The 15,064-nt window shown below is 53.9% G+C and overlaps 1 protein-coding gene and 1 pseudogene across 1 annotated transcript; both read right to left on the reverse strand.

The window, feature by feature from the left end:
- Positions 1 to 214: 214 nt before the first annotated feature.
- Positions 215 to 7,183, reverse strand: LOC141966234 (protein SCO1 homolog, mitochondrial-like; annotated as a pseudogene).
- Positions 7,184 to 8,283: 1,100 nt separating this feature from the next.
- LOC141965932 (fas-binding factor 1 homolog) lies at positions 8,284 to 14,950 on the reverse strand. The gene is made up of 14 exons (XM_074918140.1): positions 14,609 to 14,950; positions 14,330 to 14,430; positions 13,756 to 13,929; positions 13,132 to 13,239; positions 12,709 to 12,848; positions 12,295 to 12,410; positions 12,056 to 12,163; positions 11,479 to 11,658; positions 10,984 to 11,160; positions 10,652 to 10,789; positions 10,414 to 10,546; positions 9,942 to 10,054; positions 9,188 to 9,312; positions 8,284 to 8,455 (listed from the first exon to the last, which is right to left on the reverse strand). The coding sequence occupies exons 1-13, from the start codon at positions 14,771 to 14,773 to the stop codon at positions 9,229 to 9,231; spliced, it is 1,737 nt and encodes a 578-aa protein (XP_074774241.1). The 5' UTR covers positions 14,774 to 14,950; the 3' UTR covers positions 8,284 to 8,455; positions 9,188 to 9,228.
- Between the last annotated feature and the right edge of the window lie 114 nt (positions 14,951 to 15,064).

The following is a 15,064-nucleotide window of genomic DNA, read 5'->3' on the forward strand; positions in this document are numbered from 1 at the left end:
TGAAGAAGTCCTCTTAAGGCTCTCCTGCTTATAATATTGTAACTGCCCCTCCCAGAAGGCAAAACAGTGCAGACAAAAAAAAGAAGGCAGAGGTCCTCTGAGAATGCCACGGTCCACATGACTTTTCATCAAGTAATCCTCCTCCTGCAGTGACTGTCCTTCGCTGATGTCTTGCCAAGAGACACCAATTAATTTTACCAGTGATACACACGTTCTTCTCAAATGAAAAGCCTTTTTTGCTGCCAACAATGTTTCTGAGAAGTCCCGAATTTCATTCTGTAGCCTACCCACTGCTGCACATAATATCCATCAGGAAGGCTCTACAGAGATTCTTGATAATGGTATTTTGCAGAAGTATGGTTGCCTTTCTCATCTGGAAGAAAGGAAGCATGTGGTGACAGGATGTTACACTTTATGCTTCTGCTTTAACCCAACGCCCAATTACAGCCAAACCCGCAGGTGATGTTCACATCAATCTTTGAAGAATTTGTGTTTTAGGATCTGTACTTTCTCATGTGTGCAGCAACAGAAGCAGAAATCTCAAGCGCTCCTCTTATTCTGGCCGTAATAGTCCACAAAGTCACCATCTGGCCCCAGGAGGTACATTATTATTGTGTGATCCTCCTGCAAGAAAGCACATTGTGGCTTGATAAAGGAGATCACAGAATCACAGAATATCAGGCTGAGGGGGACCTCAGGATCATCTAGTCCAACCTTTCCTGGCAAAAGCCCAGTCTAGACAAGATGGCCCAGCACCCCATCCAACCAAATCTAAGTGTCCAACGTTAGGGAACCCATCACTTCCCTGGGGAGATTATTCCAACAGCTGATTGTTCGCTTTGTGAAAAATTTTCCTCGGGTCCACTTGGAATCTCCCCAGGAGTAACTTCTACCCGTTATCCCTCAGCTTTTCCATGTCACCCTTTGTAAAATGGGAGTGTCCATCTTCTTTGTAGCCACCCTTTAAATACTGCAACATCCTGCTCATCTCTAGTCAGCAGCACAGTGTCCCACTCAGCCTTTGGTTCAGCTGTCTGACAAGACTTCTCACCAAGCAGCTAAAGCAAGATAAGGAAAACCTCAGCATCACCTCAGCGATCTCTCCCTGTTTTACTCAGGAAAATAAACAGAGAAAACGAACTGCATACTCAGAATGTGAGAAGGAATACTTTAATCAGACAAGTCTTCCCTAAGCTGCAGGCACCCTTCCTGCAGCACACACAAGGCTGGGGCAAACTTGCAGGCTCGTAGTCTTTCCCCCTCACTTTTCCCAATTCCCCTCTACTTCTCATGATGCTCCATGGCCCCCACAAGGTCTTCAAGCTCCTGCTGCTAAAATGATGTAAATCCAATATAAAAAGAGGTAATTCATTAAATCGAGTTCACTGTCAGTGCAAACAATGGGACCGAGAGCATCACTGGGATACCGGAGTTGCACATCGAGGACCTGGTGCAGAGGGAATTACACGTGCTGGGAAGGGGCTCCCTCTACTGTCTGAACTGAAAGAACCTTAAGAAAGGTTCAAAGTCATGATTAACTCCACTGTAAATTTATTTAAAATGCCACTGCAAGTACTGTCTGCATCTAACTGTGACAACATCTTTATGAGCAAAGAGACAAAGTACTGAAAATGGAGGCCATGAATCTGTGATCGCTCAAGTGCCTACATCGTCTCACTGCCACTGGAGAAAAAGAACCGAAATGTACTTATGCACTGAGAGTACAACTGTGTTTGAAGTTAAAAAAAAAAGAAATCACATAAACATTTCCACAAGCTAAAAGGATGCATACAATTAATGGCACTTCTGCCACTGAAATAATGCTTCTCAAAATGTTATTGAAGCAGGTTTAACCCAAATATTTTACTCTAGTTTCCAACCTAGATGATTCTACGATTTTCAAGATAAGATCACAAAATCAAGTTGTAAGAGACATTTTAAGGAAGCTGAATCACAATTTAGAGCCTTCAACTGGAAACTATAAAAAAAAAAAAAAATGCTCTGAGCAGGCTACCTGATTAACTCCCCAGCCCACGGAAGATTAGATACAGTCAGGATGGAGTGCAGTTTGTGCAATGCAGAAGACCACTGTTTCTCAAGGTGTGTCTGAAGCCTGCACTGTTCCCACTGTATAAGATCCCCATTTGAGTGTCAATGCAATCGTGTAAACCACAGAATAAAACAAGTAAATTGGATATCCTGGTGTTGAGAAATATAAAATTGAGATTATTGAATAGGAACTAGTAACATTCAAGTATTACTTGAAAAATTCAGATGTTTAGAAATTATAATTTCCAAATGGTCATCTCAGTGCTCTTTTGAAATCAAAACAAGCAGTGAAGTTTAATGCTGTAGTGGACCTCTTCCTCTTCCCCACCTCCTACTGACAGAGCAGTAATTACCTGGGTAAGTCTCAGGCAGGCACAAACCCAGGCTCAAGCTCTCCCTCCCAGGTCTGTTGCTGGTATCCTCTTTCCATCTTGTTTCAGACATCTGTGTCCTCTGGCCTTCCTGCCTCGAACACAGAGCTCACAGCCTCTCGAAACCAAGAGCCTACGACAAATCCTGAGAGGTGCAAGTATACTCTTCCTCCTTGGTACCACGGCTGGGGCTCCCAGGCTGCTCTCCTGCTCCCAATTCCCGGGCCTGTCTTCCCTGCTGCCCTTCCCTTCTCAGACTCACAACCCTAGCACAGACCAGCAGTATTCTCCCTGGATCCTGAACCCCTTCTCCTACTTCCTTACACCTCTAGTCACATTCTGCAGTTCGGTTTCTCTCCCCAGCCTCCCTTGAAGCTGCCGTCATCTACAGAGTTATTTTCCATGGCTGAGCCCCTGTACTTTCCCTTCATGGCCATGCAGAACCCACATGTGGTTTGCCAGAATCCAGGCGTGGTTTACTCCCTCAGGAGCAGCACTCCTTCAGCTTTTCCAGCCTCTTTCCATCATCTCTCATCAACTTCAGTTCACTGACACAGTGTCAGATTCTACTGATGTTTTTCCCCGCTCCTGAGCGGGTATCCTTTGCCAATCCTGTTCCTGTAACACAGTCTTGCATTTCCACCAGCTCCCTTTTAGAAATCTGATTTTAAGTAGTACTTTTAGATTGATTTCAGATTGATGCTAGATTGATTTAAACTGGTGTTGAATTTCTCCAGCAAGCTTCTCTCCTCCACTCAAATACAGTATCTTAGACACAGACTTCTGTAGCTACTGACTTGCCGCTTTAAGCCAAAACAGGTTCTTGGTCTCTCAATTCATACCCCTTTCAGTAATGTAGAGCAATGCATATCACCAGTGCGATTCCACCTTCTCTTTACCGAGATCATCTGCTGCTGCTCTCGCTCTTTCTACGCACCGCTTTTTTGTTCCACGTGCATAACTTATTCGCTGCAGTCAGGTGTTTTTCAAAACAGATTAATAACAGACAATACTGGACTAGACCAAAACGGATCTTCCTCAGCATCCTACCTCAAACAGTGGCCAGAAACGGTTGCTTTAAAGAGGAGTATAAAACCAAAATATCCTATCTTCCTCTGTTCCCAGTTTCCAAACACTTTTAGCCCACAGGCTTCCCGAACTAGGCAAAGATCTCTGTGCATTTTGTAATCCTCAACACACTGCTTTTTCCAAAGACTAACAGGTGTCCCTGTGGACTCCCACAAACTTCTGTCATGGGCATCCATAGGAGGGATGCCACTTCTCACATGGCCACTGCAACAAGAACCATCATCACCTGTTCACTTTTGAACCTGTTTTTAGTCTTCCCTGATGCACTTAGTTCTTGTAATGAAGAAAAAAACCAAAAGATCAGACAACACGTATCCTCACTTGCTGTATCACTTGTACCTCCTTTACTCTTCCAGTCTGCTCAGGATGTGGCAAGTCAGAAAGGCCTTGGCAGCAGCTCTGAGCCCTATAACCAGTCCTATTCACTGCCAGAGGATAAGATTCTGACTGCCCAGTTTAGCCTCACTTAAACCTCCGTTTCCCCTTTCACGCTATTACTCCACATATTTTATGCTAACAATTTAGCATTAACATCCCTTCTCTTCGAGGTCATTTGACACAGGAGGAAGATCTCCACGGTATCTGCAGGCAGGCTTTGCATCACCCAAGTCTCTTGCCAAGATGACCCCGCTCCTTGGTAGGTTTGGCAGGGAAGGAATCTTGACCTGATTTGCCTCTCATTTCTCTCTCTTCCTATTGCCTTAATTTCCCAGTTCTGTTTTTACTTTGGAGCACAGAGGAAAAACAGATGGACAAAAACAGTACATGACAGAAAAAAGTTCAAACTACTGCCAGGCTTGCTAGCTCGTATGCTATTCTGTAGGCAGGCCTGGGATTCCACATTTTTAAAACAGGTTTCAGTGAGGTTCTAAGCTTGTAAGAAGGCATCTCGATCCCGACTGAGACCTCTAAAACAGAGCTCAACACATCAGTGCAACAGGGTTCTATCATGCAAGACTTCAGCACAGACTGCAACAGCTGTCTTCTGACTTTAACATCTAGACGTTGCTCTTATCCAAAGTCCTTCATTAGGCAAAGGCTCTACATTTACTTACTATGTAATCACTGTCTTCATCTTTGGGACCTTCACTGTAATACGCACGGTAAGCTTTGGCCACTTGGTCAATCTGTGCCTTGGTACCAGTCAATCCAATCAGCTTTGGAGAAAATTCTAGATAGAAAGAAGAGATGTACACGTTTTAGTGAAAAGAATCCCATCAAGAGCCTCCTTTTCAGTTCTCTGTATTACATGCTATAAGACATCAAGGAAGAAAAGAGTAATACCTTTAACATATCTGGCAATGGCTTCTTCATTGTCCCTCTCAGGATCAAGGGTGATGAAGGGTGGGGTCAGGTTAGGCAAAGATGGAATTCTATCTGTGACATTAACAATTATTGTTTTTCTTAGAGAACTAAAAATCGTTCGTCACCTCCCTTTAAACAAGCTCACAGCCAAACTATCATAACATCAATCCAAGTCCACCCTAAGGCCATTTTGTGCATCTTAATTTATGTGATTTGTGAATGAAGCAAATGCTGTGAAAGCCACCGGTCTGTGCTTGGGCTGGCTGCAGCTACACTTCCAGCCTCTCAGCTGGAGACCCTGCCCTGCTTCGGAGATGACAAATGGGCTCTGATGCAGAAAATACATGATGCATTTATCATTTCAAGACAACGAACGTACCCTTGTGATGGTGGAGTGGGAGGGTGAAGACACAGTTCAGGCTCTTCCCCTCACGTTCCAGCCACAGCTTTCACTCTATGTTCTTCCTATTAGCCCACCCTCCCACCTCCCTCGTTACTATTACCCCTGCTCTGTAACTCTTCAGGGCCTGCAGGCTGAGAAAACCACCTCTATCACACAGCCTTCCCCCAGCCTCTGTTCCACAGCACACTCTCAGAAGGGACTCTTGCAGAGAGTTGTTCTCAACATGAATAAAAGAAAGAAAAAAACCTTAACACACCCCACAACCACTTCTTGGCAAAACTCCAATGCAGTGGCACCGTTCCCTGTAACCTGTCACCATCACGTTTTATTACAAGGCCCCTGTTGCAGAAAGATCAGTACTGTCGTTCTCTACATGCCAGATCCTAGTGACGGGCAGATGGACGGATGTCAGTGTCACCTACCAATTAATTCAACTACTGAGCACCAGGCAAGCTTTTTTTTTAAAAAAACCCATCAGTTATTATTGTTTGAGGTATTTTACCACAACAAACCTGAAGCTCCCATAAAAAGCACCACTATTCCAACCAAATTCCCATACCAATTTCATCTACCACTTCAATCATCTTCTCCAGGTCATCAGGACAGATGTCAGGGCAGTGTGGGAAGCCAAAGTAGATCAGCACCCACTGGCCGATGCAGTCCTTGCTGGTCTTGGGCTGTCCCTCATGGTTAATGAGTGAGAAGGGACCTCCTGGAAGTGGTTTCCCAATGCCTCGGTTCCGTTCCTTCTCCAGGTCTACAAAAAACCAAGAGGGGATCAAACACATCCATGCCACAACCCACGCTGCTTCCAAAGAGAAGCTTCTGAAGCAGCTGAGATTCAGGAAACCTCTCCAAGTCACAGCCCGGGATGCTGAAATGTCAAGATCTACCAACACCCGTTGTGCAGAAGCTCCATGTGGACAAGACTTGCAAAAAGCACTCCATTTTAGTCAAAACTGTACGCATCACTAAACTCCTTTGAAACATAATAATCTCGTTCACTATCATCTGATAGTATTTTTATTTTTTTAGAAAAAAAGACAACAAGGAGAAAGCCAGGTACCTGGCTTGGTATGAAACAGAAGACTAATCATCCTTTGCAAACCGACCATATCGCAGAAGCTGTAGCAGTTCTGATTGGAAACACTAAAAACATGAAAATGAAACCCATGGGCAGCTCCTGCAGGAGAGTAAAATGGGCACACACAGTACCCTGAGTGAAACCAGCAGAAAGCCCCCGTGTGCTGCATCGACTGGCTGCAGCGTGCGTGACAAAAACCCAACCACTCCAACCGCGAACGTGCCTTTAAAAATTTGAGAACGCTCAACCTTGAAGGTTTTTTTGACTTTCTGAAAATTTTCTGTGGCACATCTATACACGTAGGCACAGAGCAGCACTGTGTAAAGCACACCGTGATGCAGTGGGGTGCCCGAGTAGATAAAAGACATCCGAACGCACAAAGTACATCATCTGAATGCAAACTACAACCCTGCGGAGGCTTCTCCCGCCTGGCCGCACGCCGGCAGCCCAGGCCGGGCCCCGCCGCGGCAGCGCGGCCTCCCCGCGGCGGGCCGGGTCCAGTCCCTCCCCGCCGCACTCACCCTCCTCCTTCCGCCGTTTCACCTTCTTCGTGGCGGCCAGCAGCCCCCCGCACAGCACGACGGTGGCCGCCAACGACCGCCACGACACCAGCAGCCGCGGAGAAGCTGTTCAGTGACTGAAAGGGGGGGACGGCGCGGCCCGTCGCGCCCGGCTCCGCCGCCGAGGAAGGACGCGGCTCGCTCCCTCCCTCCCTCCTTCACTCACCCTCCTCTGCCCGCCCGGCCTGGGGCCGCTTCCCGGCGGCAGACGGGACAGCGGGCGGCTGCCGGGCGCGGGCGGCGCGGCCCGGCCCCTCGGCGCGGCCGCCGGCAGCCGCCAGCACAGCCCCGGCCGCCCGCAGCGAAGCGCCGCCGCCGCCATCTTGTGTCCCCCGCGCTTCCCCCTCAGCGAGGGGCGGCCTCCCCAGTGCCGAGCCCAGGGCTCAGATCCCTTCCCTGGCCCCGCTGGCCCCGCCGGTGCTGACACAAGCCAGGATGCCATCGGCCTTCTTGGCCCCCTGGGCACGCTGCTGGCTCATTATCACCCCCCAGGTCCCTCTCTGACCGGCAGCTCTCCAGCCGCTCCTCCCCAGGCCTGTAGCGCTGCTGGGGGGCGTTGTGGCCCAAGGGCAGAACCCAGCCTCTGGCCTCAGGGAAACTCCTCCAGTTGGCCTCAGCCGGTTCTAGGATTTGATTTTCATCTGCACTTTATCGACGAAGCTTAGGAGCAGGGCATGGCACAGCTGAAAGGCTTCTCCCCACAGCACACGTGGAGGGTGATGGAGGCTGGGTGCTGTGTCTTACTGCAGGCCCTGGTATTGCCACACGAGCCCAGATGGACAGTAGCACAAGGCAGAACATAATTTAAAACAATCTATTTAGATCCTAGATTTGTCTTATTTTGCTCTCAAACGTTTCCTTCCTACGTGATCAAATGAAGCGTTTTGGTGAAATATTGAGTGACATCACTTACAAATAATATAAAATCCAACAAAGTGCTTTGGGAACAAAATACCCGAGAAAGTCTAAATTGAAAAATGTGAGAAGAAAAAAAAGGGCATTAGAAAATTTAGATGCACACGCACATAATTCACCGTAATGCCCTCTCTTCTTCAAACAGAATACAAATGATCTAGTCTTTCTTTAGTTTTCATGAGCAAGTGGAGAAGTTTTCCTTCTATCTTAACTTCAAATAATGTTTTTAAGTGTGAAGATTTTGCTCTGATCCCGTGCATCCCAAAGCAGCAGCAGGTTGGCTTCCACAATACAACAGCCCTAGTGCCTGGCTCAGCTTCACTGGCCTTGCACAGGAGGATATAGCACCAATTTTGAATGGAAACTCACAATTCCATTTGAAACATTCTGAAATAGGATTTTGAAAATAGAAGTATATTTAAATACATTAGACACTACTGGTTACAGCACCAGAGGATTTTATTCTGTTTTACATTTTCATGCAACAGCGATGAAAGCGATGGGGGTTTAGTTCATTATGACAACAGCCCCAATAACTCATGCAACTGCAGCAAAGTTCTGTGTTGCTCTAATCCTCCTCCAACATGTAGCCTCTTCAACCAGGCCCACAGAGTGTTTCTTTGTCCAACTTGTGGCAACACTATTTACATTAACTCTGCAGCAATGGAGCTGGGAAGCCCTGGAAATCCAAAGAGAAGAACACATTAACATTCTCACATCTGTGATTGCCGCCTTTGCTCTTTTTCAGCATCTCTTGCTGCATTAGTAATATCTTCTATCTCAGTTTGGACTTGTGCCATCTCAGGTTCGGGCTGCTGCTGCTTTGTATTGAAAAGGCTGCTGTTCTATAAAGGAGAAAAAGAGAGGCTCTGAGTCTCTTACACAGAGAGACTATGAATTACTATTTGTTCTTGCTCTGTGCATCTCTAGACCAAACACAGGTCTGTCTGAGCAAAGCAAACTCCCTGGCTGCGGAGGAGCCGCACACGTTCAGCGGCATCCAGGAGCTCCCGCTCAGCCACTTTCCTCGGCGGCTGGCAGTCAACAGCCGCAGGTCCCTCTCTGACTGGCAAGAGAAATGGAGGCCAAACAAACTGCGGCTCTTGACACAGGCCACTTCACATCTGCTCGTAGCCGTGGTGAAGGATCATGCCAGTGGCTACAGGTACCGCCCCCACGGGAACAAGTATGAGGGTGGGAAGCTCAGGCAAGTGGGACTTTGAAGCATGGTCAAGACAACCTGCACTAGTGACGAGAAATTCATCAAGGATAGACTTTGATCTCCAAACCCTAGAAAAGAAGTGGAACACCCTGGAACATAAAGAAAAGGTCTGGGATTGTGCTGACGATGAAATAGCGGACAACCTGGCACAGCGAACAACCGATTAATTAATGTGGCAATGAAACTAACTTTGGAGTGTCCTGGAAGGGAACCCAAGGGGCGTCACCACTTCAGCCTCGCACAGAAGCGGTGTTGTAGGGCGCTTTCTTCAGGGACTCCAGGAAGAGCTGCTCCTCGTCTAAGTAAGCGCGGTTCTGAGAGGGGAAGGGGGCAAAGGGGAAGGGAAGAGAAAAGAGAGGGATGGATGGAAGAGGTATCAGAGGGTGCCACAGAAGGGGGCTGACAGTCCTGGCTGTCACTCAGGAGGGAGGGAGGGAAGCATCCCAAACCCTCCCTCCTGCAGTCAGCAGTGGGCAGGTACCACCCGTGGCACCCCCTGGGGTGTGGGGGCTCCCCCCGCCCCGAGCCCACAACCTCACGCTCTGAGCAAGACCCACAGCGGAAGCCTCAAAGAGCAGCCCCGCCTGGGGAAGGACCCAGCAGGGAATCGGGGGGCCGACGGGAGAGGACAGGGACATCCTGAAGCCAGAGGCCAGCTGGCTCCTCCCAGCCAGGGACACGGCGAGGACAAGTGCGACCCCACAGTGCCGAGGACCTTGTCCATCAGCCTGAGACCAGCTGTGAGGAGCCACCCGTCCTTGCTTCTGCCATCCCTCCTCTAGGTGCCCGGGTCTTCTACAAGCCCGCCCAGCCCCACAGCTCAGTAATGATCTTAGCCACAGCCTGGGCTGTCTCCCACCAGGCTCAAATCAGGTTTCACCCAGCCCTGCTCCCACCCAGCACGTTTGAAGCCCCTTCCCACCCCAGTCGCCCACCACCTCACCTGCAGGACCCGGAACTTCATCATCGCCACCGTGGCACTGAGCTCGGCAGAGCTGGCAGTGGCCACGAGTTTCTCGAGAGCGGCCTGGAGCGCCTCGACACCTCCCAGGCTCCCTATGGAACAGAAGCCTGATTGTGTGGTGCTGCCACCATCAGAGGATCCGCAGATGGAGACAACACAGCATCCCTTCGGGTGCTGCCTGCGGGTCCCTGCAGCAGGGTCCTCCCCGCGCTCCCAGGGCAAACGGGCTTTAACCCACCACCAGCCTCTCCCTTCCTGGCCCCTCTGCCCTCTCCTGGCACTGCCCTGGCTCAGAGCTTCGCTGAGCTCCTTCACAAGACGAGGAGGCCAACTCCTCCCGTCTGAGGCTGATACGCAGGGGAACTAAAACAGCCCCCAGGAGCAGCCCAAGCCTCCCAAGAAGGGGAGTACAATACGTCCCTCCCCACCAGCAGCAAGCACGGAGCCTTACCCGGCACACTGGAGGAGCCTGTCAGAGGGGCACTCGAGTCCTGCCTTGCGGGCCGCACCATCGTGGGGCGGTTGGACACCTCCTGGCGCAGCTGCTCAAGTCGGCTCATCTGCTTAGCCATGCTCAGCCGACCCTGCCCCGTCCCGGGGAGAAAGGGAGAGAGAGAAGATGTCGGCAAAGGTTCGGGCCCTTGGCACGGCGGCCCCAGGCCCAGAAGGGAAGCCGAGGGGGTACTTGCCTGGTGCAGACACTCTTCCTGCTGCCTGAACTGCTCCAACTGCCACTGCAGGGCCTGCAGCCTGGACTGGTCCTGCGACTCGGCCCTGAGTGCCTCCTGCAGGGCCCGCTGCCCTTCCTCGTACTTCTGGGAGGAGAGCTGCAAGGCAGAGCGGCTGGGGAGGCTGGGGACAGGGACCCTCGCTGCCCTGGGCCCAGCAGGACTCCTTCAGGCGTCCCCTCCTTCCCCTTCCAGGACAGGCTTTCCCTCCCTGCTCTGGGAGGGCAGTGGAAGCCCAGCTTTGCTGCCAGCCCGTGCGCAGCTGGCAACGGCAGCGCAGACGCTCCGCTTACCTTGGTCATTCTTCTCATCTCCTCCTCCTGCAGCCGGATGCGCAGTGCAGCCTCGCTCACATTCTCCCTCTCTGCCTTCAGCTCCTGGCAGAGCTTGTCCTGCAGCTCCTTCTCCCTCGCCAGCTGCTCCTCCTGGGCTCTCAGCGTGTGGGCCCACATCTTCACCTTGGCCCACTCCTAGGATGGGCACAGGGGAAACCAGCGCATGACCTGATCCGTCCTGGATGCTCTCTCGTGTCTTTCCAAGAGACGGGAAACATCTGCCCCGGATGAGCTTCTCGTGTGTGCCCCTCTGGGGCGCAGAGCAACTCCACTAGCTACTCCAGCAGCACCCTCACCCCCCGGCCTCGGGCTCTTCCCGGAACAGCCTCATTCTCACCACCCCAAGCGATGTCTCTGCCTCCAACAACTCGACGACTCCCCTGTAGGCAGGACCCACCCGGCAGCCTGCCAAGCGGGTGCTGGAGGCCATGGGCAGGGGCTCTGCTGCGGTACCTTGGCCAGGCTCCTCTCGGGGCCCTCTCCCTGGGAGGCCACGGGCAGCGCTCGGGCCGTGGCCTGCTCCTTGCTCAGTGGCTGCTGCTGGGCGTCAAATTCAGCCCGCTCGGCCGCCAGCTTCTGCAGCTCCCCCGCGTGCTGCCGCGTCACCGCCAGCCGCTCCTGCAGCAACGCGCTCTGGAGACGTCACCAGAGAGGAAGAGAGAAAGCACTAAGTCCCAGTTGCTGGAACGTTTTTCTCCTTTAAACCCACCTCTGCCACTGAACCTCGGCCAACACCCAGAGGTTGCTTCAAGCCCCCGGCGCCTGGCAGGAACCCTGCGCGGAAAGCTCTGGCCCCACGCTCCTCCAGAAGCTGCAGCACCGTGCACGCACACGGCAGCCTCTCGCACCTGTGTGCCAGAGGCTCGATCTGAGGGCGATTCGCCACACAACTGGGTGTGGGATTGAGGAGGCAGAGGAAGGACGCTGCAGCCCAGCACCCAGCTCTTTCCTCTACCACACGCCGCAGCGCAGCCCCGCTCAGACTCACAGGACCTGAGAAAAGCACCTGGAAATCTCCGCCCCACCTCACCTTCGCCTTCTCCAGCTCCACTCGCTCCAAGAGCTGCCGGGTCATCGCTTGTTGCGCCTCCTCCAGCGATTCCACTTTGGAGCGCTCCGCCAGCAACCTCTGGTGCTCCTGGGTTCAGACACAGAGGAGACACAGATGCCACTCGCAGGCTCCAGCCCAGGGACCGCCAGTGGGCAAGACCCACGGCCCATCCCCAGACAGGAGGGCTGAGCTGGGCAGAGGGCACAGGGCGGGCTCACCTCCAGCAGCCGAGTCTGCTCATCCAGCCTGGCCTCCAGTTTAGCCACCATCTCCCGGAACCGGCACCCATCCTCCTCCGCCTCCCTCTGCTGCTGACACAGGCTGTCCTGGAGCTCTGGGGAGAGGCAGCAGCGGGGCCGTGAGCAGCACGAAGAGGGAAGTCCCACTCTGTCTACCCCGTATTCACAGAAGAACTGCACGCGCTTGTGCTTAGCACCTTCGGCACATCCCCCAGGACACCATGTTGGAAAGGAAAGACCCTGAGAAGCCCAGTGACCGAGGCAGGCAAGGCTCTGCCAGCCTTGGATCCAGGCCTCAGCCTGACTCGGAGCACCTTCTCCCCATTTCATGGGTGTCCCCAGCCCCGGCGGGGACCCCGTGGCCATTTTGGGGCAGAGGAATGGCAGACATACCCTGGAGACACTTCTCCTGCTTCTGTGTCCCCATGGCCAGCTCCTGGGAGGTCGTCTGCTGTGTGGCCTCCACCTTCCGTAAAACATCACGGAGGGTGCCGCAGAACTTCTCCATCTGATCCACCACACCGTTCAGAGTCCTGCAGAGAGCAGCGAGGGGAGGGTCACCCCGGGGGGACACACCTCATCTCCCCACGATGGAGAGGGGGACGTGTGGTGGGCCAAGGGCCGGGCAGCCCTGCCCCGAACCCTTCTGGGGCAGAGCAGAGCAGTATTCCTGCATCAGCAGAGCTCAGCGTCCCTGGAGGCAGGGCCTGGGAGAGGGGGTGGCCTCTGGTGCCACGGTCCAAGGCTGCTTCCCTGGAGCACAGGGAACACCGCGGCCAGGGACCAACGCAGGGACACAATGGCAGCCATCGGTACCTGGTGTGCGAAGTGGCGCTGGTCACCGCCTCAACCTCCTGGTCCTTCAGACACTTCAGCTGCTGGAGCTGCTGCTCGTGCGCTCTGCGCAGCTCCTGCACAGACACCCTGCAGGACACGGGCAAGGAGCCCACCACGGGCTGTTACAAACTGGGGCTCCCCAGGACAGGCAGTGGGGACGAGGCTTGGTCAAGGGCCTGGGAACCAGGTCCCAGGAGCTGAGCTGGCACGGGGCTCTGTCCCCGGGCACCCACCGACAGGCATCCGCACTGGGCACGGACCACAGCTGGAAGAGAACGGGCTTCTCCACTAGAAACTGATTTCTCATTGACCCCCAGTGTGTGGGCAGCAGTGACTCACTGACCGGGATAAAAGGGGGTTGGGGGAGATAAAACACTGGGCTCAGCATCTTGCACAATACAGCGCGTTCACTCGGAAAGGACGTCTCCAGCCACGTCTCCCTCTATCCGGCTACAAAGCAAATCCCCATTCCAAACGCCACCAACTGCCCACAGCCCAGTGCTTGTGGAGGCTCCTGTCACCCTGGCCCCAAACCACTCCCCAGTTCCTCTGCCACAACCAGCAGCACCGGCCCCACACCTGCGCTGCTCGTGCCACTCTCACCTCTGCAGCTCTCGCAGACGCTCCAGCTCGGCCAAGTGCTGTGCCAGCAGCTCTGCCCGCTCCCGCTCCGCCTCCTGCCTCTGCCCCTGGAGCTGAGCCACCAGCTGCTCCTTCTCCTGCCGCAGCCTCTGCTCTCGCTGCCTGCAGGTCTCCTCTAACATCTTCGCCTGGCTCCTGCCCGCAGGAAGAAGAAGTGTTACCTTCAGGGCAGCAGTCGGCCCTCTCCACCCACAGCTCACACGGGGATTTCAGAGCAGAGCGGCGGCGCTGGGGGTGCGGGGAAACACGTGGCTCTCCGCAGCCTGAGCCCTGCCTGGGGACATGCTGGCCCTGGGAACAGCTCCTCCTCCTTCTGCCCCACAGGACAGGGTGGGTGAGAGCAAACCCTGCCCTTGGCTCATCTGTGGGGCTCCTCTCTGCCCACACCAGCTCCACACCCACACAGCTCTGGGCCTGCCCGCCCCAGGGACGGATCTGGGCAGCGCCCCAGCGCTCCCCCCCCCCGGGGAGAGGGACAGGGCTGTAGGCAAGGCCCGTTCAAAGGAAGGGAGCACGTGCTCTCGCCTGTGGGTACCTGTGGGTGCTGTCGAGGAGATCCAGGTCCTCCTGGTGCCGCTGCCGGAGGATCTCCAACAAGAGTTTGTCCTGAGCCCGTGCCAGCTCCAATGTCTGCACCTGCCGGGCACCCGGGGAGAAGGTCCTTGTGCCGCCCAAGGGACAGAGACCCCACAGCAGCACTTGCTGGCCGCAGCCTTCTCTGGACGGGCAGCTTCCTCCACTCTGCCTGTGCCCCTGATGCCACTGGGAGCAGGCGTGGCTCCTGCTCCCCCATCCAGCAGGCCATGGGGCTCACCTGGCTCTCCAACTCTGCTACGCGGGCCTGGGCACGGAACAGCGCTGCCCGACAGCCCTCGTGGAGCTGGGCCGCGGGAGCCCCCAGCTTCCTCTCATGCAGCAAGCCCAGGCCTGGAGACTCTGCCTGCAGGGACACAGATAAAAGACACAGGCCCTTCAGCATCCGGGGCTTTGTGCTGTGGCCATCAGCCCCTAAAGGCAGGCACGTGCCCCGTGGGCAGCTCTGCCCGGCCTGTGCCTGGGGAGCTCTCTCAACACTGCGCAGGCAATGCAGGGCTGCAATGCACACGATTTACAAAGCAGCCACAGCACACACGCTTTGGCCTCACAAATACAACTCGGGGCATCTCGGGGCTCTCCAAAGCCTTGGCCTGCATCAACACAGGCTCCCAGGGATGCAAAGCAGGGCACAGCCATCCCCCTGCCCAGGGAGCACAGACAGGGCTGGGTGACC

Source organism: Athene noctua, chromosome 14 (genome assembly GCF_965140245.1).
Source record: "Athene noctua chromosome 14, bAthNoc1.hap1.1, whole genome shotgun sequence".
In the NCBI taxonomy this organism is placed as follows: Eukaryota; Metazoa; Chordata; class Aves; order Strigiformes; family Strigidae; genus Athene; species Athene noctua.